This window comes from Pocillopora verrucosa, chromosome 10 (assembly GCF_036669915.1).
Source record: "Pocillopora verrucosa isolate sample1 chromosome 10, ASM3666991v2, whole genome shotgun sequence".
Classification (NCBI taxonomy): domain Eukaryota; kingdom Metazoa; phylum Cnidaria; class Anthozoa; order Scleractinia; family Pocilloporidae; genus Pocillopora; species Pocillopora verrucosa.
In genome coordinates this window covers 14,448,374-14,471,838 of record NC_089321.1, presented here as the reverse complement: position 1 = coordinate 14,471,838, position 23,465 = coordinate 14,448,374, and the positions used below count along the sequence as shown (strand labels likewise).

The 23,465-nt window shown below is 35.4% G+C and overlaps 3 protein-coding genes across 4 annotated transcripts; 2 read left to right on the top strand and 1 right to left on the bottom strand.

The window, feature by feature from the left end:
- Window positions 1–884: 884 nt before the first annotated feature.
- On the top strand, window positions 885–6,014 carry LOC131772995 (pyridoxine-5'-phosphate oxidase-like). Its single transcript, XM_059088961.2, has 6 exons — window positions 885–1,270; window positions 1,434–1,533; window positions 2,695–2,748; window positions 3,374–3,502; window positions 4,988–5,064; window positions 5,281–6,014. Exons 1-6 carry the CDS (start codon window positions 1,002–1,004, stop codon window positions 5,444–5,446), a joined length of 795 nt encoding a protein of 264 aa, XP_058944944.2. The 5' UTR covers window positions 885–1,001; the 3' UTR covers window positions 5,447–6,014.
- A 137-nt stretch (window positions 6,015–6,151) lies between these two features.
- On the bottom strand, window positions 6,152–16,937 carry LOC131772996 (protein CLP1 homolog). Its single transcript, XM_059088962.2, has 14 exons — window positions 16,777–16,937; window positions 15,327–15,413; window positions 13,925–14,036; window positions 12,970–13,100; window positions 12,414–12,527; window positions 11,800–11,827; window positions 11,484–11,522; window positions 10,837–10,968; window positions 10,071–10,160; window positions 9,306–9,406; window positions 9,038–9,176; window positions 8,698–8,778; window positions 7,943–8,036; window positions 6,152–7,685 (listed from the first exon to the last, which is right to left on the bottom strand). Exons 1-14 carry the CDS (start codon window positions 16,801–16,803, stop codon window positions 7,574–7,576), a joined length of 1,287 nt encoding a protein of 428 aa, XP_058944945.1. The 5' UTR covers window positions 16,804–16,937; the 3' UTR covers window positions 6,152–7,573.
- A 95-nt stretch (window positions 16,938–17,032) lies between these two features.
- On the top strand, window positions 17,033–23,432 carry LOC131773017 (death-associated protein kinase 1). 2 transcript variants are annotated; one of them, XM_066173313.1, is made up of 9 exons: window positions 17,033–17,148; window positions 18,829–19,050; window positions 19,620–19,681; window positions 19,888–19,998; window positions 20,674–20,725; window positions 21,042–21,161; window positions 21,651–21,749; window positions 22,054–22,116; window positions 22,524–23,432. In XM_066173313.1, exons 2-9 carry the CDS (start codon window positions 18,849–18,851, stop codon window positions 22,727–22,729), a joined length of 915 nt encoding a protein of 304 aa, XP_066029410.1. In that variant the 5' UTR covers window positions 17,033–17,148; window positions 18,829–18,848; the 3' UTR covers window positions 22,730–23,432. The 2 variants fall into 2 exon arrangements, with proteins under 2 accessions (XP_066029410.1, XP_058944968.1); XM_059088985.2 differs by having other exon boundaries at window positions 17,048–17,148; window positions 18,795–19,050.
- The last annotated feature ends 33 nt before the right edge of the window (window positions 23,433–23,465 follow it).

The following is a 23,465-nucleotide window of genomic DNA, read 5'->3' as shown; positions in this document are numbered from 1 at the left end:
AGATTAGCCTACGTGTAGCCGTACCCAACTCCTTAAGGTGAAACGGAAGAGAGGGTTCCTTCCCTTCCGTTTCACCTTGGGGGGAAGGGTACGGCTACACGTAGGCCAACATTGGATGGTCTTTCTCATATGCACCGCGGCATATTCCTGATAATAATGTGCGCGACATTACGAACCAAACTCAGGCCTATCGGATTGGCGACTACTACTGGCATGAACAATTTCCTGGGAAAAACAAGGATCTGACTAGAACTTTGTTCATTGTGACAGCTGAGTGCCTCCCTTGCTTGCGGGGGACCGAGTGGTGTAATCTACAAAGTGTCTTTATCTGTGTTCAGCGAGGTGTAATTCTGTGGGATGAAACAGCAGTATACAGCTTCAACTTCCCACATATAACCTATCCTCTTATAAATCAAATTACTTAGAGTTTAGAATATTTCATGTTTAGAAAAGCGTTTGAAAGAGGAATAGATTAAAAAACACTTCTGAACAATACTGAGTGGGACAGTGTAGGCCCTAGAGCCTTTAGCTCTCAATGTATGTCAGAAAACGACCGGAAAACCAACTGAAGAACAACTCGATGAAGTCAGCATTCTGTAAATTTTTTTTTGTGGTGTTTGATGGATGACACAATTTTAACTACTGCTCATAAAGTGGCTACAGATGAGTCTGTAGATGCCATTTGCAAGGTTTTCCCAATCGGCCCTCGTATGCCCATCCCTTACAGAGCAAGATGGTGGGGAAAACGCCTTGAGAACGAAGATAAGTTCTCTCTTCCCCAAAGGAAACAGAAATCTGAACGAAAATCATCGGTTTTGAAAACTGAACCTTTGTTGGGGAAGGTGGGTTGGTGGGTTGTCTAGGTTGACTAACTCTGGTGCCTTTCCGTGATGAAAACAGAGGACTAGGACCAGCTTTTTCTATTAATGCCCAGATCTCCGCGCGGTCAATCTAAGCTTCACTTAACGGATGATGTGGCGTGACAATCAAGGAACTGACTTATGACTTTATTTTCGTTGAGAATTTGGAGAACAACCCTGGTGGTTGCAAGGAACACTGAAACAAGCAGAGGCTTTGGTGTGTTTACAGCCATGCTGCGTAAAGAGGATGTTGCTTCCATGAGAAGAAACTATGAAATGCCCGATGGCTTCGATGAATCTCATCTTGTGGCAAAGGAACCTTTTATGCAATTCGATGCGTGGTTCAGAGAAGCTTCCAAAAGTCCTAATATCGGAGAGGCAAATGCCATGATTCTATCCACATGCGGAAGGTTTGTGGTGATTTTTCTCATCTTTTCAATTACTTTTAATGTATTCTTTAGCATCACCCGGTACCTCTTACATAGCATTATTGTCATGATGTTCGCCATATTGGATTATCAACCGTTTCAGCGGGGAAAGAGTTTCCTTCTCAAACTACTGTTTCTTCTGCAGGGACTGTCGTCCTACAGCAAGAGTGGTGTTGTTAAAAGGCTATGATAACACAGGATTCACTTTCTTCACTAATTATAACAGCTCAAAAGCAGGACAATTGGTGAGCTTACCGTATTATGTAATCATGGTTATGTAATGCTTTCAATCTTACAACTGAAGCAACATTCACATTATTGGAAGCACGGGTGTCGCTGAGATGTTTTTCGAATTTCAAAACTAGATACATACAATCTATGCTGATCATTCTGGATACTTCTTTTGTTTACATGTTTGTGTAAAGAGGGAGGGGAGGGTTGGGAGAGTCAAACTCTCAAGGGACGTTGCATTGATGCAAGGTACTGAACTTCACTTTTATTTTAATGATAAGCTGAGTTATACTTTTATTTTGATTGGTTCTTTCTTATAATCCATTGGAGGACAGATGCATTGATGATGCCACCATTGACAAAATTTTATGTTTAATTTAAATGAATTAAAAAGATTCCATGTTGCAGTGGTCTTGCTCAGTAATAGATCACAAAAGATTTCAAGCTGTGGTAAGAACGTTAGTGACACTCAGCTATACCACATTTTAGTGTCATGCTCGATTTATCACAGAACAGATACATGGCAATATGGAGTCTACATGTATATTTTGAGTAAGGGTGCCGGTCACAACTGTTATCTCAACATAGAGTAAAGTGTTGAGGGTCAAATGCAAGTATCTTAAAGCAATCAAGGTATCAGGTTGATTATTGGTGCAAATAAAACAGCCAACCTAAATATTACTGGATAGGTTCATCTTTACTGCGTATTAAACACATTAAGCAAGAGAACCAGCCGAAACTTCACCGACAGAACCACTAATGGTGCACTTTGTTCATGCACTGTCACCTACCTCAGTATGACATACTATATTATTGTGTATGTCCATATCACCATTTGTCCACTCAGTTCCAGCTAATCCAGTGAATACAAACCCAGTTTGCAGTCCACTGCTAATCTGACCTGCACTTGTCAGCTCTCCCATACACATGGAATGAAAGTTAAGAAGATGTACCATCTCAATCAAGTCACATCTTTCACAGTGATTTCAAATTTTTAATACAACATCACAATCTCAGGCTGGAGTCTTACATGCAAAAAATGTGTGAAGGTTTTGTTGTCAGCCATCTACCTCTGAGCCGTTCTGTAACCAATGAGAGGATGGTATTTACTCTAGAAGAACCAAAAGATAGGTATGAACTTGGATACTATGGCTAACTTCTGTTCTTTTTTTCAGAAAGAAAACCCTTATGCTTCATTATTATTTTACTGGGACCCTTTGCACCGACAGGTAAAACTGTAATCTTTTGTTTATGCATTGTTTTACTTTCCTCTCAACTTCAAGAACATCATGTAAACTGCTATATTTTTAATTATCTTATTACTTTTTGTAGTTTGTTTCTTTTCCTTCATTAACAAAGTATTGTAGATGAGATCCAAATCATCTTGTAGCTATCAATGCTTCTATAGCTGATTTGTTTAAGAGGTGAAATTGTTAAAAATCCCTACAGGGAGAAGCAAAGGGGGGCTCCTGGTCACATTTTGTGCAAGAATTTAAGAAAAATTCACATGTCACAGATATACAAGGGGAAAAGTCAAATCTCTTTACCAGTGCACAAGGTTTCAGGGAAATTCTGAGGTAATCATAAACTGAAAGAAAAATTCTTAGGTCACATATATTTTTGGAGGCAAATCACAAATTTGAATAAATCATGCTTGCCTTTCCATAAAGTTCACACATCAAGAATCAATTTTGGTCTTAATCGTGGGTCATGTTTAAACTCTTTGCCACCCTTCAAGGTTGCTTTTTTAAGGGAGGACTGGGAATGGTTACACCTCAGGCAGTTTGAGCAAATTGGAAACATGTTAAATTTCATCTTAACTTTCTTACCTTCCCCTTATTAATGTTTATCTAGGTGAGAGTAGAAGGGAGAGTGGAAAAACTGTTGCAAAAAGAGAGTGAGGAGTATTTTCATTCTCGTCCTCGTTCAAGTCAGATAGGAGCCATTGTCAGTAATCAGAGCTCAGTTATTGCAAGTAGAAAGGTGTGTATTTTCAAATATATATGATTGAGTCAGATTGATATTACTAGTCTGTAATACCATAATCCTAGCATGTTATCTCATATTTTAAAGTTTTTTATTTTTTAAGGGAGATCTGCTTCACATGCCTAACCCTCTCATCCCTAAGAGTAACCAGTATCTAATTTCTGCTCAACAACTAATCACATATGAAGGTCACAAATTCTCCTTTCTAGCACTGAAGGAAATGTATAGAGAATATTATGGAGAATATGCATATTGATGTTAGGGTGTAAATGGTTAAGAAGTTGTTTCTTGTTGTGGAACTCTTATTAATTATGGGATATTCCTGTTAATAAATGAATGTGTGCAAGCATAGGCTCATTGTGTTAGAGGTCTTCATGATTAGGATTTTCATCACCTCTGAGGTACTAACTATGATTATCAGTCAAGCAAGACATGGCAGAAGTTTGGTGACCACATTTCAACATTAAAACTTGTTGGCTGTGTTTCCAGTGGCAAATTGTCATTTACTAAACTTGTCTAGGCGAGTTTTCATGTCTTATATTAGGCAACACATGGCTCTTGAGATTTGGTTAGCCTGCAAACGAAGAAGGTTGCCTGTGACAATACCATTATTTCACTGTTACAGTCAAAACTCCATCATCAAATTTTTTCCACACCTCACTCAACTGATTATTGGCTGTTGGAAATGAAGACTTTGATGATTATTAAGTTTTTAATTAAATCTGCTTTACCTCCTCAATTAGGTTAATTGTTGAGGTAATTTCCAAAACCCAGGGATCTGAGAAGCAAAGTTTGGTTGTCATAAACTTATGTTTTTGTATTCACATTAAATAACATTTTCTGTGGGTACCTGCTCTTATATTATTCACTGTAAATACAAGAACACATTAAGTTTGTGCAGTTTCCTTGTTGGAATTCCACTAGCTTCATTCAACTGACATTAAACTTAAAAGGTGTCCTTTACTCTAAAGTGCAATCAATAATGTTATTTTAAACTACATGCTCTTCATTCCATGTTTACCTATCACCCATTCTTAAACTCTTGAAAACATCATCATGCAGCATGTAAATGAAGATGTCAAACTTTGTTTCTAAAGTGGAGCCAAGTGTTATAGGACTTTTTTGAGAATGCCTCATTTTTAAAGTGGAAAGTGGCAAGGGGGGGGGGGGACACACATTCATATAGTGTCATTACCATTACCATTTTCAGGAAGTGGTGTGTACAGAAACAATAGGAGCAAACAAATCAAAAGGGTGTAGAGATGTAGAAGCAAGCACATATCAAACAAAAATGATGATATGGATTAGATAAAGCCAAAATGCAAAGAGGAAAGAAGAAAAAGAACAACTCTTTGATTCTGGTTCTTCTAAATCCTTGATATGTCCATGATTAATGCTGTCAAGGTTCATGGCATCCATTAGGTTTTTCCATGAAATTAACTAAACATGGTTTAATATTTCTGTGATATACATTATTTAAAGGTTTTGGAAGTAAAGGAGAAGGAACTTAAAGAGCAATATGCTGATGAACAAAAAGTGATTCCAAAACCAGATAATTGGTAAGTGGTCACTTTATAGTGAAGCACATTTACATGGGGTAACAAATCCGATACTTCCAAGAATTTTATTCTTTAGAACAAAAAATATATATTATTTCTTAAAGGAGCATGGTATAGTGTTGCAAAGCATTGTCTACTTTCCTTTAAAGCAATACCGGTACTTGTGTTATAAATTAGTTAAATATCACCTAACAGAATTATTGTATTATTTTTTAGGGGTGGTTTTAAAGTAATTCCAGATAAAGTTGAATTCTGGCAAGGGCAATCCAGTAGACTCCATGACAGGATTGTTTTCCGTAAACAAGAAGCAGATGAAGTTCTTGCTGAAAATGTAACAAAGAAAGGAGACAATGGATGGGTCTATGAGAGACTTTCACCTTAAGGGCCACGGCAAGATAAAATTAATATTGTAACAGTTATAGATATTATAAGACTTACACGTACAATGTTATAGTTGAAAAAACTAAAATTTGCTATGTTTTAATTGACTCTGTAAGCTTTTTGTGGAATGTATATTTTTTTCTTTGTATTAAAATGTGCAATATAACTAAGGTACCTTAGCCCCTTCCTAATAAATGAAAGGAGATTCTATCTAACAGTTGTAGGAATTGCTACTATTGGAGTGATATCACTATATCTCTACAGAAGAAGCCATCTAGATAATTTTAAAAGAACACTTTTCATGGATTACTCTTCTCAGTATTAATGTGGTCGTATGAGCATGTATTATTTATATATTTGTTGTTAGTGTTCTTTCTCTTTCCCTCTCTTATATGTGTATAGCTTTTATGTTACTGTAGGAAAACAATTAAATTTATTGTGAAGGGCATCTTTTTAGCTTTTATTAAATTATTGTGCCCTTCTCCATTTACTTTATCTAGTTTGTAATTATTCAAAATGTTGTAATTGTTGGAACAGAGGAAATTAAAACTACAGCACAATACAACCAAGTTACTTAGTTGTGTGATGGCCTGTGTTACTTGTTACTGACAGAGGTACATTTTCACATGAACTGTCATTTATTAGTTGTAATCTTCATGGCATACTGAGTAACTCCAAGACATGGTTTCTACAGTACCTCTCAAAATCAAGTTGGCACCCCTTGCTAGACAAGCGTCTTGTCCCAAGAGGCGAGAACCTTGACTAAAGGTGTCACAGCCTTGGCTTGTGATAAGGTAATTGACTATCAGATTCTAGAATTGATAAACATGCAACTTCTTCCTCTGATTCCAAAGTGTTACCTTGCAAATAGGTTATGAGAATAGAGAAGCTTAGTAGGCAGGGAATATTTTCTGGATGTAACACCAAATTCTCCTCAGTAATTTCCAAGAAAATGTATAGTAGTCTGCAGGGAGAATTACTGATTCTATATCTTGGGAGTTGAAAGGCAGCAAAACTGAACAGTTATCCCCTACCCCAATGTAGAAAATTTTCTCAGCTCTCTTATCATGTGGGTTAAACTGTGTATTAAAGTTGTGACAAGGAGTGAATAGAATGAGGAAGAGAAGGTAATATTTTAAAACAATTTTGTAAATACTTTTAAGATAAATATCAATAAAAAGTGTTGTAATGGTTTAATGTTTGCCATTTGCAATTTACATTAAAATCTATTGTAATATAATGTAATACAAGGTAAATTTAATAAAGAAAAGTGTTCAGTTCTTGGGTTAAAAAAGAAAATACTAAAAAAGATGCAGATCCTAAAAGCTTACATAAAGTTTTACAGAAAGATCATCTTGTCACATGCATGGGAATTGAACCTCACACCTTAAGATTCCACACATCCAGTGTTCAACCAGTGAGCTGCTGTGAACTCTCTGATGAAGCTTAACTACTTTGTTTATGTGACATCCATTCTGCGCACCGTAAGGATCAACAATCTTTAATAAACAAGCTGTGTGAGGAAGTAGATTAAGAAACTGAGGTGAAAAAGTTTGAGCTCTATTAAAAAAGGAAATATGTTTTGTCTATTTTTATGTGTGACTGGTGCGAACTCTTGATGCTGTGGTTTATCTATGTCAATGCACCCTTCATGATAAATCCTCCCTTAATCCTCTAACTCCCATGATCATGTTAGTAATTCTCCTAACATCTGCCATACAGTTCTTATGATGTTTGTTTGGAGAATTTGGTATTGGATCATCTTATATTCCCTTAATTTATATTTTTCTTTATTCTCATCACTTTTCTGCTTGATATTGTATTGATATTGTAAGGAGAAATTCTGTCTTGGTCACTCATGGGAGTTAAAGGGTTAAGGGTTGTCATAATTGGAGAAAATGTCAGCACTCAATAAAAACATCATTGTGTTCCAAATGGAAAGAAAGATCTCAAACAAGACTGGCATGGATAATCCTATTCCAATTCAACAGACTGGTGAGTTTTAAGTACTTGCAGGCCATATGCTGTTGCATGAGCAAATGAAATTGCTGAAATAGGACTTGGAAGCAACATAAATGATGTCAATGAGAATTGCATGAAACACTAACACATGTCATGCTTCTTCAAATTATTTGAAGTCCATAAACTTGACATCGCTGAGCAGGAAGAACTTTCTTGGTAGTGGCCTTGGCGCTGGAGACAGCACCACCATCATTTGACGATCTAAATCAACATCATTACTGTAAAGCGGAAAAGATAGTGTTGATTGAATTAGGAACTGTATATATAGTGGATCAATGAAGCATAAAATATGAAACAACAGAAAAAGGCTCTGGGAATGTAAACAAAACAAAATTCTTTCTTATTCTGTAAGTGCTTGTACTAAGGTCTATTGTTTAAAACTAAACTGTGCAATATTAAACAGACACTAAATTCACTGGGTGGGATTGTTCAAATTCTAGTGAAAAGCAATCCAGGTATATAATTTTGTACTTACACCACAACAAATCCTATTGTGTTTGTTGTAACTAAGTCTTCTTCTAGTGATTCAGCAGCACTCAATGCCAACACACAGTGCTTCAAATCACGTCCTGTAAAAATATGGGTTGGAAGAATTCATATCATTTGTTATCAGTCAGTGCTCCTTTCCTCCAGTTTAGACAACTACATTACAATAAATGTTTAGGTACTCACTTCAACCTCACGCCCATTCCAGATCATGATGGAATGGGCATGAACCCTATTGCAAGTTTGCTCCTTGCTGGTTTTCTTAACAAAGGAATTGAAGATTTGGGAGAAAGTGGTTTAAGTAGGGATGAACATGTTTCATTATAAGACAACCCTAAGAAGAGTACAAATACTAAACATATCTAACAAAAATATCACACATTTATTGCACAGTTATTTGAACAGTTGGAGAGTATTTTCATAAATTTGTAGTCCCTAAATTATAGAAAAAGGGACAAACCTAACATCCTGTGAACTTAACTGTACAAGTATAGTGGATTAAGCACATGACAGCAAAAAGTTACAGGAAAAACAAAGCCATCTCAAGTGGACAAGGTGCCTCAATCATTTCCAGTTTGGTACCTATCACGGTAGTTGCTCTCTGCAATTTCCACAATCTTTATTTCATTTCAATTTATAACACATTTTTGTTAAAACTGTTTCTACTGTAACGTACTTTAATCCTTTTACAATGACAAATTTAAATTATGTAACTGTAAACCTTATGATCTGTAATAGTTGTACCTGGTTGAACTGGGACCAGTTTGGTTTCATTCTGATCTGGAGCCATTCCAAGTGGCAGACATGAATCAGGAACAGCAGGAGCTGAAATGTTTCAGAAATGAAAGCAAATGAAACTGGTTAGCAGACAAACTAAAAAGGACAAAAAATATATTTTCAACCCTCAACACTGGCCAATATCAGTATGCTGATTCTCCTTACTGCTCTTTATACATTTCCTACAGTACTTACATGGAGAATTTGTCTAACAATCAAGAGCTCCTTTCAGTTGTTGATCATTTTCTTTATTCTTGTGACCTTATTGTGTGATAAGTAAGGAAATTCAAAATTAAAATTTACTTACCCCCAATCTTATAGATCTTTATGTCTGCAAATTTGACCTCAAAAATATGTGGATAAAAACTGGAGTTAATTCCATAAAAGTAGTCTCTCACTCTGTTATCTCTTGTCTCTCTACGAGTCTCTGGACTTCTTACCACCACCTACAAGTTAGAGATACAAGGTTTTACTCAGTTTTACTTCAACTCACAGGTAAAATGCACCATATTTTTAAAAGAATTATTGGGGTCATAATTTAAACAATTTCTATAAAGATTAGACAGGTCACTTACCCCGCCAGATTTTGGTAGATGCACAATCTGAACCTTGCTGCCAAACTGCTTCTTTAGATCATTGTAAAGTCTCTCTTGGTCAAGAACAACAATGACATTCACTAAAAGTGAAAAAATTCAAATATAAGCAAAATGACAACCACTGAAAACCTATCATAAGAACCTGTTCAAGGATTAACACACAAGAGCAGTTTTCAATGAGTGTTGGAGAACTAAAACCAAAGAAATTACAGGAACCAATCAGAACAATGATTACATTATCATTAGCCAACAAGAACTCAGAGTGAAAAGAAGCTCCAATACCAATACCAATTCCAACCCAAGAAATTCATCCCTTTTAACCCTTTAACTCCCAAGATCTGATTGTTAATTCTCCCCTCTAGCTGCTACACAATCCCTTGTAAATTAGTTGCAAGAATTTGGTGTTAGATCAAGATAACAACTTCTTACTGATCAGTTTGAATATTCTCATTACCTGCTTACTGGATAATGTACGGATATTATGGGGAGAAGTTACTAGTTAATCACTTCTGAGTGTAAAATGGTTAATCACATCACAACTTTCTATATTTTTCAAGTGATCAAGTTGTGATTGTTTTTAATCTACATTTGCAGCCAAATGCTCAGGAGGCCAGGATGGGGCAAATTCTCTGGACTAAATACAGAATGAAGTTAAGTTAAACCAAATCAGTCCCTGATTACTTTTGAACCTCAATTGAAAATTGTTCTTAAGACAATGCTATAGAAAACAGACTGACTGTTAACCTTCAAATGCTTCAGCAGCATGAACCAGAATTCTATAACCAGTTCCAGTCACCCAGCCACAGGTGTTGATAATACATCCACTGACTCGAGCTGCAACGAGACAAACCCCTTTTGATCGGTTATTGTAACAAGTTGTGCAAGTCCTGTATACAATTCAGTCAAATTTCAAGATCAAATCAGTAACTGCACAATAATGCACAGTACCCTTGAATGCATTGGAAACATCAAACCATCTACTTCAGGGAGGCCTGGTTCTCATTGAAAGTAAGCTTGGGTATTTAATACTCATGCAATTGTGAGTAAATGTTGCTTTTTGTATCTTTCTTTGGTGTAATCACGTTGCCATATATTGACGACCTTGTTGGATTATGGCTGTTTGAAACCATCTCTTTAAACTAAAAGCAAAGCTTATTAATTCAAACTTCTTGTTCAGCTGTTGTGTTTTATAATAAATGCAAGAAAATGAGCTTCTTATCATTTTAGTATTCCAAATTTTGACAACAAGAAAACTGGAAAAAAGTAGCAATTGTCTTCTTGCGTTTTATTTGGCTCACTGAAGAAACACTAGAAGGGGTTCTTTGCAATGAAAATTTGTTTCAAGAAGCTAATAAACAGAAATTAAAGCACCAGCAAAAACCAAAGGATTAGACGTCAGCATTTATTGTGCATGTTCATGTACAGTATCTGCACTGGAGTAACTGGCTTATTTACCTACTGGTTAACTAAATGTACACTGTAAGTTGTACATTTTATGAAGCACACCTACCCTTCTTGTTCTTTTCAAACCTCTCTTTTGTGACTTCAGCTATTTTGCTGGATATCTTGTTGTAAAGCTTTTCACTGGGAGCTGGTGACACGTGACCATAGTGATAAACTAGTGGTGCTTGAAGTGGAAATCCTGAAATTCCCAGAAAACAAGTATTTGCTCTAAACTTGGCTGCATAATGTCACAAATTTATCATGATAACAATTATAGTAAGTCTTGACTGAAACAATCTAAAAATTACAATTAATAATGTTAACCCTGTCCATCCTAACATCAGTATGCATATTCTCCATACTGTTCTCTATACATTTCCTTGCAAAAGTACAGTTACTTACAGGGAGAATTTGTTTAACAATCAGAAGGTTTTTTGAGTTGGTGATCATCTCCTTTTTTCTCATAACCTTAACACATGATTCAGGGGTCATATTGTACGTAGAAATTAGATGCTGCTGCACAATTCCTTGTCAATTAGTTGCGAGAATTTGGTGAAAGATCAAGATGACAACTTCTACCTGATAAGTTTGAGTATTCTCATTAACCGTTTGCTAAAAATAATGTGGAAATTATAGGGAGAAGTTACATTTTAATCACTTCTGGGAGTTAAAGGGTTGAGGGTAAAAGGGTTGATTTAAAAAGGAATACTTCACCTTCTTCAATGTCAGCAGGTCTCTCAATTAAAAGAGCACCTATTCAAAAGAAAGTAAATTATGTATGTTCATTTGATTCATCAAATTATTTTCAGAAATCATGTCTCAAAAATCTTGGATCAAATAACTTGGGAGAAAAATCAAGCCTCAATTCCTGCTCAACAATCATGACACCAAAGACTCAAGATTAACCTTTTCACTTTTGGAGGTTATCTGGTCTGCTACACATATGTTCACTGTCCATAAAATTTCAATACGCAGTCAAGAATCTAAATAAAATGGGAAAGGGTATACAAAATAGTCTCACTGTACTTACCCATTGTGCCTGGGATGCCAATATAACCCTACATGGAAAAAAAATTGCAGGGATCTTTGAAATAATACTTGAAGAACGCAATTTTATTAAAAAGTCATGTTAAGTAGTACTTGCTTGGAAATAACTCTCTTGAGTTTGCAGAGATTTATGTACAACAACATACCATATTAAAAAAAAGTTGCTTTGACTAAAATATACATAACATTCCATTCCCAGGCAAATTACAAGATTGTCCTTCACCCTTCCAGTCCCAAGATGTTATTAATAATTCTCCTTACCCTCTGCGATACAATTCTGCTGAAGTTGGTTTGAAGAATTTGGTATTGGAGCAACTAAACTCCCCAAATTGATATTTTTGTTTATTCTCATCACTTGCATGATTGATATGTGTTGATATTGTGAGGAGAAAGTATATCTTGGTCACTCATAGGAATTAAAGAGTTAGTGTTCAGTATCATACTTTTCCAGATAACCAACTGAAATTCCACTGACACAAAAACTCTTCAAAACTACATGTGTCTTGAGTTTGTGAAAGTACATGTACTCTGACTGATTAATAACAATGCATATCTTTCTTTAAAAATTTTAATTAAGTCAAGTACTGTACTTCGTACCTGACCCACATCCAGATCAACAAATACTGGTCTTCTTCCCAATCTAACAGCGTAATTCGACAAAAGTTTACACAGTGTTGACTTCCCAACATCAACTGGGCCAGCAACCATCACCTGGGTATCAATTATTAAGAATAATATTATAATACAGTTTTATCCATTTGTCTATTGAACCCCTTTAACTCCCAGGATCTGATTGTTAATTCTCCCCTCTAGCTGCTACACAATTCCTTGTAAATTAGTCACAAGAATTTGGTGTTACATCAAGATAACAACTTCTACCTGATAAATTTGAGTATTCTCATTACTTGCTTGCTGGTTAATGCAAGGGTATTACAGGGAGAAGTTACTTGTTGATCATTTCTGAATGTTAAATGGTTAATCACATCTTTCACAACTTTCTATACTTTTTTTCAGTTATAATGCATGAGCTTTCCTTACTAACATCCAGGGCTTGCCTGTTATATATTTTTGAAATTTTGTATATCACGATGCAAAACATAATTTCTTAAGTCACTCTTTAGGGTCAAAGGCTAATTGGGTAAAGAGGACTCACCCTTGGACCAGTCTCTGGTTCATCAACAGCTTCAGCCTTCTGTCTCATCTGTTCCAGTCCCATGTGAAGATTCAAGTACATTACCATTGGTGTCTCTTTAGAGACATATGCATCAACAGGACCAGAGATTTGAATGTGGTTATGGAAAACACAGTTAGAAATGTTATGAAACCTAACTGTGCAAATAATTGAATGTACTGAATGCAAATACCCCTATTTTTCTAATTTGGGAATTATGGTCTAATATGAGAGAAACATTTTCATACTATAATATGAATACTCTGTTGCTTTCTTTCATTAAAATTGCCTCTTTCATGTAGCTTTCCCAAGTATTAAGCCTCAGATTGTCAGCTATGTATTCAGCTATGATGCATGCGTTTTCAAAGACAAACTGTGCGATCAATGGAAGAGTACTTAAAATCACACTGTGCAATGCTCCTTCCCCTCTCTTTCTCTGGTGTCACCTAAAGAGCTCTCAATTTGATTTGCTGGCAAAGAGTGAGATGCCCCAAGCATCACCTACTGGAGGTATGGCAGCATGCTTCTCCCAGAATTGTGAAAAAAATGAAGCAGCTGAGATGTGCCCTAATACATGTACATTCTGTTCGAAATTGTTCACAGTAAGGGAAAAGGGAAAAAGGAGTAAATTCTATTTAGAGGGACAATTAATTTTATGAGTACTTAACTGAAGCGGCAGTTTGCAACATCAAAATCAACAGTTTAAATGACAAACCTTAAATAAGTTAGAACAAAACATTTACAGTTTCAGCATGAGAGTATAAGATTGAATCTGTTTATGCAATTTTCATGCTCAGTTTACGAGACTTACAATTATAAGAGTTTTGCATATAACTTCTCTCTGATGACCCTTTATCATCTTATATGTGAGTCACCAACTGGCTTCATCGAATTTGGAGCCTAGATCAAAGATCAGTTCAAATAGGAAAGGATATTTCTACAGTGCAACCATGCCAAGTAAAAATTGCAACATTTGATCCAGCTTTGAAAGTGAACTTCTTGTTTCTCACCAGTTCAGTTCCAAACACCTCACCTTGACCTTGTAGCAGCTACAATGAGTAAAGGAAAAGAAAACTGTCTTGTATACATTCAATGAATAAAAAGTGGAGCTACACCTTCCTGCATACTTTTGGGGTTCTATTTTTCAACATGCCTTTATCTGGTAAAGGCTTAGTGAATATACCAGCAGCTGACTAGCTCCTAGCACCAAGATCATGGGATATTTAAAGATACTGACAAAAACCGAAGCAGAGAGATAATAATTCAACCCCTTCCCAGATCTGATTGTTAATTCTCTCCTCTAGCTGTCACACATCTCTTTGAGAATAATATTATTAGTTATGAGAACTTGGTGTTAGATCAAAACAACAACTTCTACCTGATAAGTTTGAATATTTTCATTACCTGTTTGCAGGATAACGTGGGGATATTATATATTAATCACTTGTGGAAGTTTAAGGCTGGGTTAATTTTGCATATCAATTATTTAGGTGATGGTAAGAACATCTATATTTTTACTGTTGTAACTAATTGAAAAACATCTGTAAATTTTGCATTGATTGTTTTTGTTACTCCTTTGCTCAAAAGTAAAAGTGACTTCAACTAACAAAACATGATGAAATGAGAAACCAATTAACCCTTTAAATCCCAAGATCTCATTATTAATTCTCCTTACTGTCTGCCATACAGTTTTTATGATGTTAATTTGGAGAATTTGGTATTGGATCAACTTATAATCTCCTAATCTATATTTTTCTTTATTCTTATCACTTGTCTGCTTGATATTGTAACAAAAAATTATGACTTGGTCACTCATGGGAATTAAAGGGTTAAAAATTGAGGAAGAGAATTATGTTATCAGGTTCCTTTAAGCAGAGAAATCTCCTTCAGGCAGACTCTTTCTTCAAATCTAAACAATGTCTCCTAAGCTACCATTTTTTAATTTCTCATTTGTGAAGGGTATTTGTTAAAAAAAAAAAAAAAAGAACTCTACCAATTCAGATGAAAGCTCAAATGTTGTTTATAACTTGGATTTTAGTCTTGTATGTGCACAGGCCTGCCACCACAACTTTATCAGAGTAGCTGTCAAAACAATACTCTCTCTTCAATCCCTTCACTGCTTACCCCACTGAGAATTCCTGCCAATGCTAGTTCACTTACTTTTTTTCAGAATTATACCCTGTTTTGATTTTTAGAGGCCAGGCTATCTCATCTCCAGTGCCAGAAATTTGACTTTTACTATCTAACTTTTGACACACTGAGTACTCGTGTAGGCACACAGTATGCAAATCGCATGACAGTTTTTACTTTTTATATACATGAACAGTTGCATTTCTTACCACAAGTTGTGCTTTTCCTTTTCCCTCAGGGATTTCAATACGTAATTCTGAGTCCTTTTCAAGTTTCCATTGCTGCCTTTCTTCAGGCTAAAACATGAAGCTTTTAAGTTAATATCAGCTTACCAACACCCACCTTAGTTCAATTTAGGTTTAATCACAGGAATAACATTTGAATGTGTAGCTAGTCATGTAGTCTGATTGTTCAGGTGAGAGTGGTTCTGAGAAGGATGTGTTACAATGATGTCAATAGTCTTTATCATACTATAGTATATGTACCTTGATTGGTGAATGATTAAAGGGGGCTAAGTTTCAAAAGAAACTGTGGTGCTACATCAGTAGGGAAGTACAACAGGGTAATTCAGTAGTATCAACTGAGTTGATATGTAAATTGGCCACCTTTAAGAGTTTCAAAGCTGATGTTTTGAGTTTTAGTCCTTCATCAAAGCTAATGCACAAACTGTCAGCTTTGAAACTCTTTTCTGTGACCACAGTTGAGTTAGCAAACTCTTTACTGTGGTCATAGTTGAGTTAGTGATCTCGCACGTTTGGATATCCTCATGACAACTAGAACCATGAATGTTGGTAAGTAAATTCATTTTACATTGTTTCCCTTTTCAATATTACTTCAGGTTTGTAAGTACAGTGGATCAGTTAGCATTTTGTGATTTACTTCAGTTGACCTTTTGCTTTATATGGAACAGAAGTGATTGAAATAAATGAGTGTGCTGATTAATGTTCCATGAGTTTATCCAAAGCATTAACAGGATGGTTGTGGGTAGTGGTGACTGACATTTCAACACCCTGAGAGGGAGTCATCATCTGAATCAAGTGAGTATTTGTTGTCATTCTAGTGTCATAAGTCCTGTTTGTGTAAACTAACATGCCTTGGTCCATATGCACAGCTATACATGCACAGAACATACAGCCATCGAGGATAGCTATCTAACAATAAGCCATTCTGTCCAATATCGGGATTACCATGATTGCAATAAGATATCATAATAAATAAGATCTTACATAAATAAGATCTTGTTTGGTGATAATCTAGGGCCTGGTTTTCATGTGTCAGGTTTTTCTATTTCAGTGTTCCCCAACTGTCTCTGATTATTCCCACAAATGAAATCGTTGGAATCGCCGACTGTCTGAGCTGGTCAGCGACAAATCGGGAAAATTGAGAACTACTAGTCTAATCCATTCCTTTAGTCGTTTGGCTTCAATGCCGCCGAGTCACAAATAAAAATGTCGTGCGAAATTATGTGGGAAAGTAGTGTGTCGATCTCTCAATATTTCGGCAAATCATGGGACGGTTGTGAAACGGTGATATCGCTGACCGTCTGGGTTTTTCTTAACATATGAAAACCAGGTTTAGCAAAGCACGTGCATGGATTCATCACTCGTGCTTACTTTAACATAGCTTCAGGTTTTGACATAAAACACGAACTATACTCACTGGGCCTTTCTCTTGTTCTGTCTCCATTTTATCTGGGGATCAATACCATGAGAGACTTGAAAGTTAATCTTGCGAGTCCATATCGAAAATTAAAGGTAAATCTACGCCTTAACAACACTGTTATAATAAGTCAATCGTCTCAATCTGTCCGCCATCTTTGAAATTTCTCTCTTCCCAGTCTCTCTCCGAATTCATCGAACTCTTGGAAACGAGGTTGTAGTGACCCGCGTCTGTGGCGGGAAAGTTGTGTTTATCAACAATGTGTAGCAATTTTCAAGGTTGACTATGTTCATTTTGTGCGAGCCCGTCGCTTTTTCCTTTCACTCTGCATGGAGTTTGAAAGAAATTCACAGTTATTTAATCCATCTTAAGGTAAGGCATAAAATAAGCTTGTGAATTTGATACTCGAAAAAGAGTCAGCAAGTATTGCTTTTAATATCTTTCTTTGCAACGTGATTACATGTTGCAAAGATGAATTACTGCCGTTTGAGGAAAGCGTTGGTTTTAATTAAGAGCAAACCTTACAAATTAAAAGTTCTCGTTCAGCTTTTGTGTTTTATAAATGCAAGAAAGATAGCTTTTAGTTTTCCGAATTTTTGACAACAGAAAAACTCGAAAAATTAGCAATTTTCTTATTGCGTTTTATTTGGCGAACAGAAGAAACATTTGAAGGGGTTCTGTGTAATTACTGTTTGTTTCAAGGAGCTAATAAACAGAAAGTACCTGCACAAATTAGGAGTTAAATAAGAGTAGGAATATGTCACGAGTACAGCAATTCTGTGCTACATGACTGCCAACTTAATCTCCTTGGACTTCCAAGCTTTCTTCAGTTGTCTCATAAATTAATTTATTTTTTCGAGCTTAGCTCGGAATCTTTCCAACATTAGGATTTTTAATTTTGAACTCTTATCCTTCTAAGTTTTTTTTCTATTAAGAAAAAAAATAAAAAGTGAGAGAGAATGATTTTGAAAGCAGGAAATTTTGCTATTTTTTCCTTTCTCTTTTTTTAACCTATTTTTTTTTTTTTTTACAATATCTTATTAACAAAGGTTTATAATACACAGTTTCTAACCTGGTAACAATACATTACATACAATGGATTATTCACACAACATTGCTTACAATAAACAACAATATTCTATAAATGAAGTTTACAATACAAAAGAGGGAATGAAAGACACAGAAATAGATATATAGATAGAACAGAGATGGAAACTGCTAAAATCACAAATACAAATTAATTTTTTAATTCACTTAATAGAGTGAACTGGTATAATTCGTTAGTTACTTGCTTATGAGTTTGTTACCAAATGATAATGAGAAGAACCATCAAGAACAGTTGTGAGCACTTGAATCTCTCAAACCAGTCACAAGAATGTTAAACACATGTTAGAATGTACTAGACTGTTCAAAAAAAGTGGTTCTGTCACCACAAAAGAACCAAGAACATTCTGTTGAGCCAAAAGGTCATGGATGTACACGCACATGTATAGTGCTTTTGAATATACTTGCCTTTTTAGCTGATTTTTGTGACTTTTTACCACCACCCATTAAGAATCATTACCCTTTGCAGCATTGGTTGATTGAATTAATGTTCACATGTGTTCTTAATTATTCTTCTCATCAGCATTTAGTGAAAAACTCGTTAGCATATAATGAATTCAGTCTAACAAATCAATTTTGTATAATTTACTTATTACTTAAAAAACAAAAAAATTTACTTTTAATGAACATTTAGTAAAATGGGAAATTTTACTTCTTCTAAGAATTTTCTCCTAGCTCAAGGAATCTAAAACAAAGGCCAAGGGCTCATAACACAGGAATTGGAAGGAAAAATGTGTTCTTAAATTGTCAATTTCACTGTTTTTTAGTGTTCAAGAACCTGTGAAGTTTTTTCTCTCTTTTCTCTCTATTATTTTCCCAGGTTCTCCTGTTTTAACAAAAATGTTTCCTTTGTTGTAGATCACTCATGTTCCTAGTAAGAACCTTTTTTCTTTCCCTTTCCAATCTTCTCATAGAACTATTGGAAAGTGGTTTATATTTCCCCTTAAGGTGGACACTTGGCTTTGATTATGCTTCAACTGAGCCCTGTTCACAACTTGAACACTTTTTTCCGACTTGGTATCCATTGTCTGGTTCAAGCTATCAACAGAGTTCATGTGTTTGGAGAGAAATTCATCAGTGAGGTAGCTGTTATGGCAACAACAAAATGGAAGCTGATCTTGTTCATTGTTACAATAATGTACATTTTCTTCAAAGTACTGCAAAAGACACGTAAGTGGGTGCTGAAGGAAGTTGCTGATTCAGCCTAATATTTCACGTGAAGGCAACTTTTTGACCATGTTTTAGTATTATTCATAAACTGAAACTTCAGCAACTTTCTTTTCATATCACAACATTTTTTTGATACATATACAAACTTGCACATTGTGCAACAGAAGCCTGTTACCAGTTGTAAATCAATTCTGTTACCATTTTAAGGAAAATGCTGTATATTATGGTGACGGACATACATGTAATTATTCTCTCTTTGCACAACATGACTTTGTGTTACAGTTCACAAAAGTCCTCCTTCAAAATATTTGGGAAATATTTAATTGTCAGTTAGAGACACAGTTAAGTGTTTAAGCATGGTAAGATTGTATAGTTTACCTGGCTAAGGGGGAGGAAGCCTGTTTGGATTGGTTACCAGATGGACCATCACTTATTAAAACCTGTTATCACCTGGCAGTGGTTGCATGCCTTAGGATGGAATCTGGCTTTAACTTTTTGTAAACTATACAAATGTGAATTTTTTTTTGTAGCCAATGAACAAAAGAAATTATCTCTAATTATAATTTTAGGTGAGGAGCTCAAGGCTACTGAGGAAGTAATTCTTATCACAAGATTATTTCAAATGATCAAGGTTTGGATGCCCAATTGTATTAGCCATTTACACCATCATATTTATGATCACATATTTGCATGTTTGCAGTGAAGAAAATTATAAGTTGTTGAAAAAATACCTTGTGAAAAGATTGAAATTGTTTTTAAATGGTTTACTAGGACTTCAATTATTTTTCATTGAGACATGTTGCTGATTAAGAAATTATTGCCATTTTTCTGTCATAGAACACGCAAAAGCCTGGAGTTACTACAGATATTATATCACTCATAGAAAAGCACAAGATTGATGTGAACAGGAAACACCCTAAATCAGAGTCTGGCCTAACTTTGTTTTTGGTGAGTTGTCCAAAACTGAACAATGTGTTCAGAAAAGATTGCAGCTTAGGATGTTGGGTTCAAAACAGTTGAAACTAAATGCTACTGAGAATAATTTTAATAGTACAAAAACGTAAGGCATTATCTTTTAAAAGACAATGTACAAAGTTAGATTGTGTAATGTCAAAAGTGGTTGCCACAGAAATGGCAAGAAACTTGACAGTACCTTATTTGTTTAAGTCTTCTCAAACTTCTGTCTTGAAACTTTTATAGTTATCCACTCTTTTGTATAATTACTGTATATGTGCAATTTTTACTGTTGATTAATCAAGGATTTTGACTTATTATTAAGAAAACTATCTATAATGCTTATGTTTAGAGCTTATCTTTAAAAATATGGAAACTAAGAATCCTATCTTTAGAAACTGTTTAAAATGTACCCAGGTAGAATTACAAAAAAAGTCATGAAGGAAATTTGTTTGAGACAAAAATCTGAAGATATGAGTTTACTGCCTGGGGAAAAACGTTTGTAAAATAAAGCTTGTTCCAACCTGATGCAATTGATATTTTATTAGTGATAGTACTTTTTAATAGATACATGTAACAAAAAATAATTTAACTATGTGCTTGGAAAAATACTTGAAATAGTAATTCAATGAAAAAAACTTACCAGATCTGTATCTTATGTATTGCTAGTGTGCCTGTTTGAGTGGGGACAATTGCCTTATTTTATACATGTTGAATAAAGGTGAGGAGTTTATCCCTTTTTTTAATTAAATTTTTTTAAAGATATTAGTGCCTTAAGTAAAAGAATGGAAAACTTTATTTCTCATAGTCTTTGATCAATATCAAACCTTTTATACTTTATCTGAATGTTCCTTGAATCAGGAGTTACCAGAAACCCTTCAAGTATCTTTGAAGAATAGGTTTAAAGTGAAAGGCAATCCCTTTTGGTGAAATAGGAGCAGGAGCTGACACTGCACTTTATCCTTTTTATATGATAAAATTGAATAACCTTTACATTTTATCTAAGAATAAATTGAAAAAGACTTGCATTTTTATAGGAGCTGATATAAATTCAAATACTTCATGCAAGGATAGTGCCCTTCATCTCGCTAGCTTTTTTTGTGGCACACAGAAGGTCTCAAACTGTCTTGGAGTTATAACCTCCTTGTTTGAAGCAGGTAAATTCCAGATGAAGAAAGCAATACACTGATCTCAAGGTATAAATTGCATTATTTTTCTCCATCCCATCCTTGGGGCCAGGGTTATTTTGGATAGTAGACTTTCAGAGGAAAAATCTTGATAGGTTTCAATTCAAAATAAAAAAAAAAGGAAAAATGCTAGGAAATAACCAATATCAAATTATGACAGTTTTAGGCTTCCTCGTCTTAACCCTCACTTCTCAAAACAGTTTAAAGAAAAACTTAAAATTTTTGGACAGACATTTCCTGAATGCTTTTGTAAATAAATTGTGGTTTTACTACGTAACGTTTTATTAAATTTGAATTCTTTATCCTGGTTTTCTTGATACAGCTGGGGGGTTGCTAATACCAAGTTACGATAGAGCTGATTGACTATGCTGGTATATTTGAAAAAGAGACCCTTCTCCTACATCATTGGCCTTACCAAATAACTCAATAGTTATCATCTGTGTCAATTTTACTTTCCAGGGTGCGACATAAATTCTCAAAACTGGGTTGGTAATACTCCTCTGACTATTGCTGCATCCTCCGGGAATTGTAACCTCGTGCAACACCTGATATCTCTAGGTATGGGTATAGTTTTCCGACTGGTGCACGTCAACCAAAACCTCACAGCTTTTTTTGTAAGTTTTGTCGATTTCCCGGCATCGGGAAGGTTTCAATACATTCACATTCGTCAAATTTATGAAATTGAGTGTCTAAATTACGACAAAGATAACAGTGGTTTTTTTTTTGGAACTCGTTCTAAATTACGCTTAAGTCGCTGACAATGTAAACCTAACCCTAAGCAACTCTCTCCCTAACCTTTTCTGGCATGTGCGAAATGTTTTACTTGTTGACGCGAATAGCACTCTTTTTTCGGAATTATTAGGTGCAGATAAGAGTCTTTGTACAAACGACGGAATCTACCCCATGGACTTTGCAATAAATAGTGGTAAGTCCCTGGTCGTGTGTGGTTCCAGATTTCATGTTTTGAAACGTGGGGTGCAGATTATATCGCTATGTAGTTAAAAACGTACGTTCAACAAAGCGCTTTTTCCGCGTCCGGAATTTAATAAAACTAGTAGAGTGGTTTGTTTTATTCCTCACCACGGATCGTAGGAAAGAAAAATTTATATTTCTAACACGATTAGGTGTTATTCCAAGGCTAGTCGATTAGACAATTTACTTTGGAAATAACAAAAAAGGGTTCCGCGACGCATAAAGCATTGATTACGTAATTAAGGTTGACCTCTGATATTTCGATTTTTTATCCCTTTGTTTGTTCATATCTTTTAACTGCATTTACATTGCCATCGTGACCTTTTGGAATGTTGTTAAATTCGTCTTCCCTGTGGACAGGTCATCTTGATGCAGCAAATTTGCTGGCTATTGCCGTTCCAAATCCTCATGTTTGGGACATCGTTGAACCCCATACTCCCCCAAGAGTTAAGCTTGGTCTTCAGAGTCCTTGCAAGCAGCATCTGGTGAATTCTTCATTTCGAAGGAGTCGCATGGACTTCACTAAGAAGCAACAACATACTGCACCAAGTATGATACGTTGTTAAAACTGTAGTGAGAGGTTATCCTACATTGTTGTATCACTCTTAGATCCTCCTACACTAATCTCAGTACGAGAAAATATGCCACAAAGCTTGCAAAAAGAGACACATTATTCGAAATTTGTTTCTCTATCCCATTTTGGAGGTAGATTAATTCTCTACAGGAATGTGTCTAATCCTTAATAGCTCTTAATGTTTCTCAGTCATTGTCACTGTGGATTGTTAAAATTAACAGTGAAATTTTCAGAATGATTTGTAAAAATCGTTTGTATTACGAAAACTTCCTTCATTTTGCACATCTATCAACATCGTGAGATATTTGAAAGATTACAAGGAAGTCTTTAAACTTGGTAAGAAGATATTTGTGGTTTAGAAGGGTACTTAACTTGTCGATGATTCATTCCTTTCCGTGACCTCACGGTTGGGTGTGTTTTCCTTCGGAGACATGTCCACTTGAAAGATATTTTCTTCTAATATGCGCATCATCAGTCAGAACGCGGAAAATTTTTATTCGGCCTTTCAATACATTTTTCACTGCGCAGCTTTTCGCTTTTTCTTTTTCTGTTAGTCAGCCCCACAAAAGAGATAGGTGGCGGAAGACAGTCTTCGTGCTCGAAACTCTAACCGAATGAATACAGACGCCTCGCGAGTCAACGCCTATTTACACGTTCAAAGGGACGAAATTGAAGTGTACCTGTTGGAGGTGTTGCTAAATTTTTTCTTTTTTTTATTATCTCTCAAC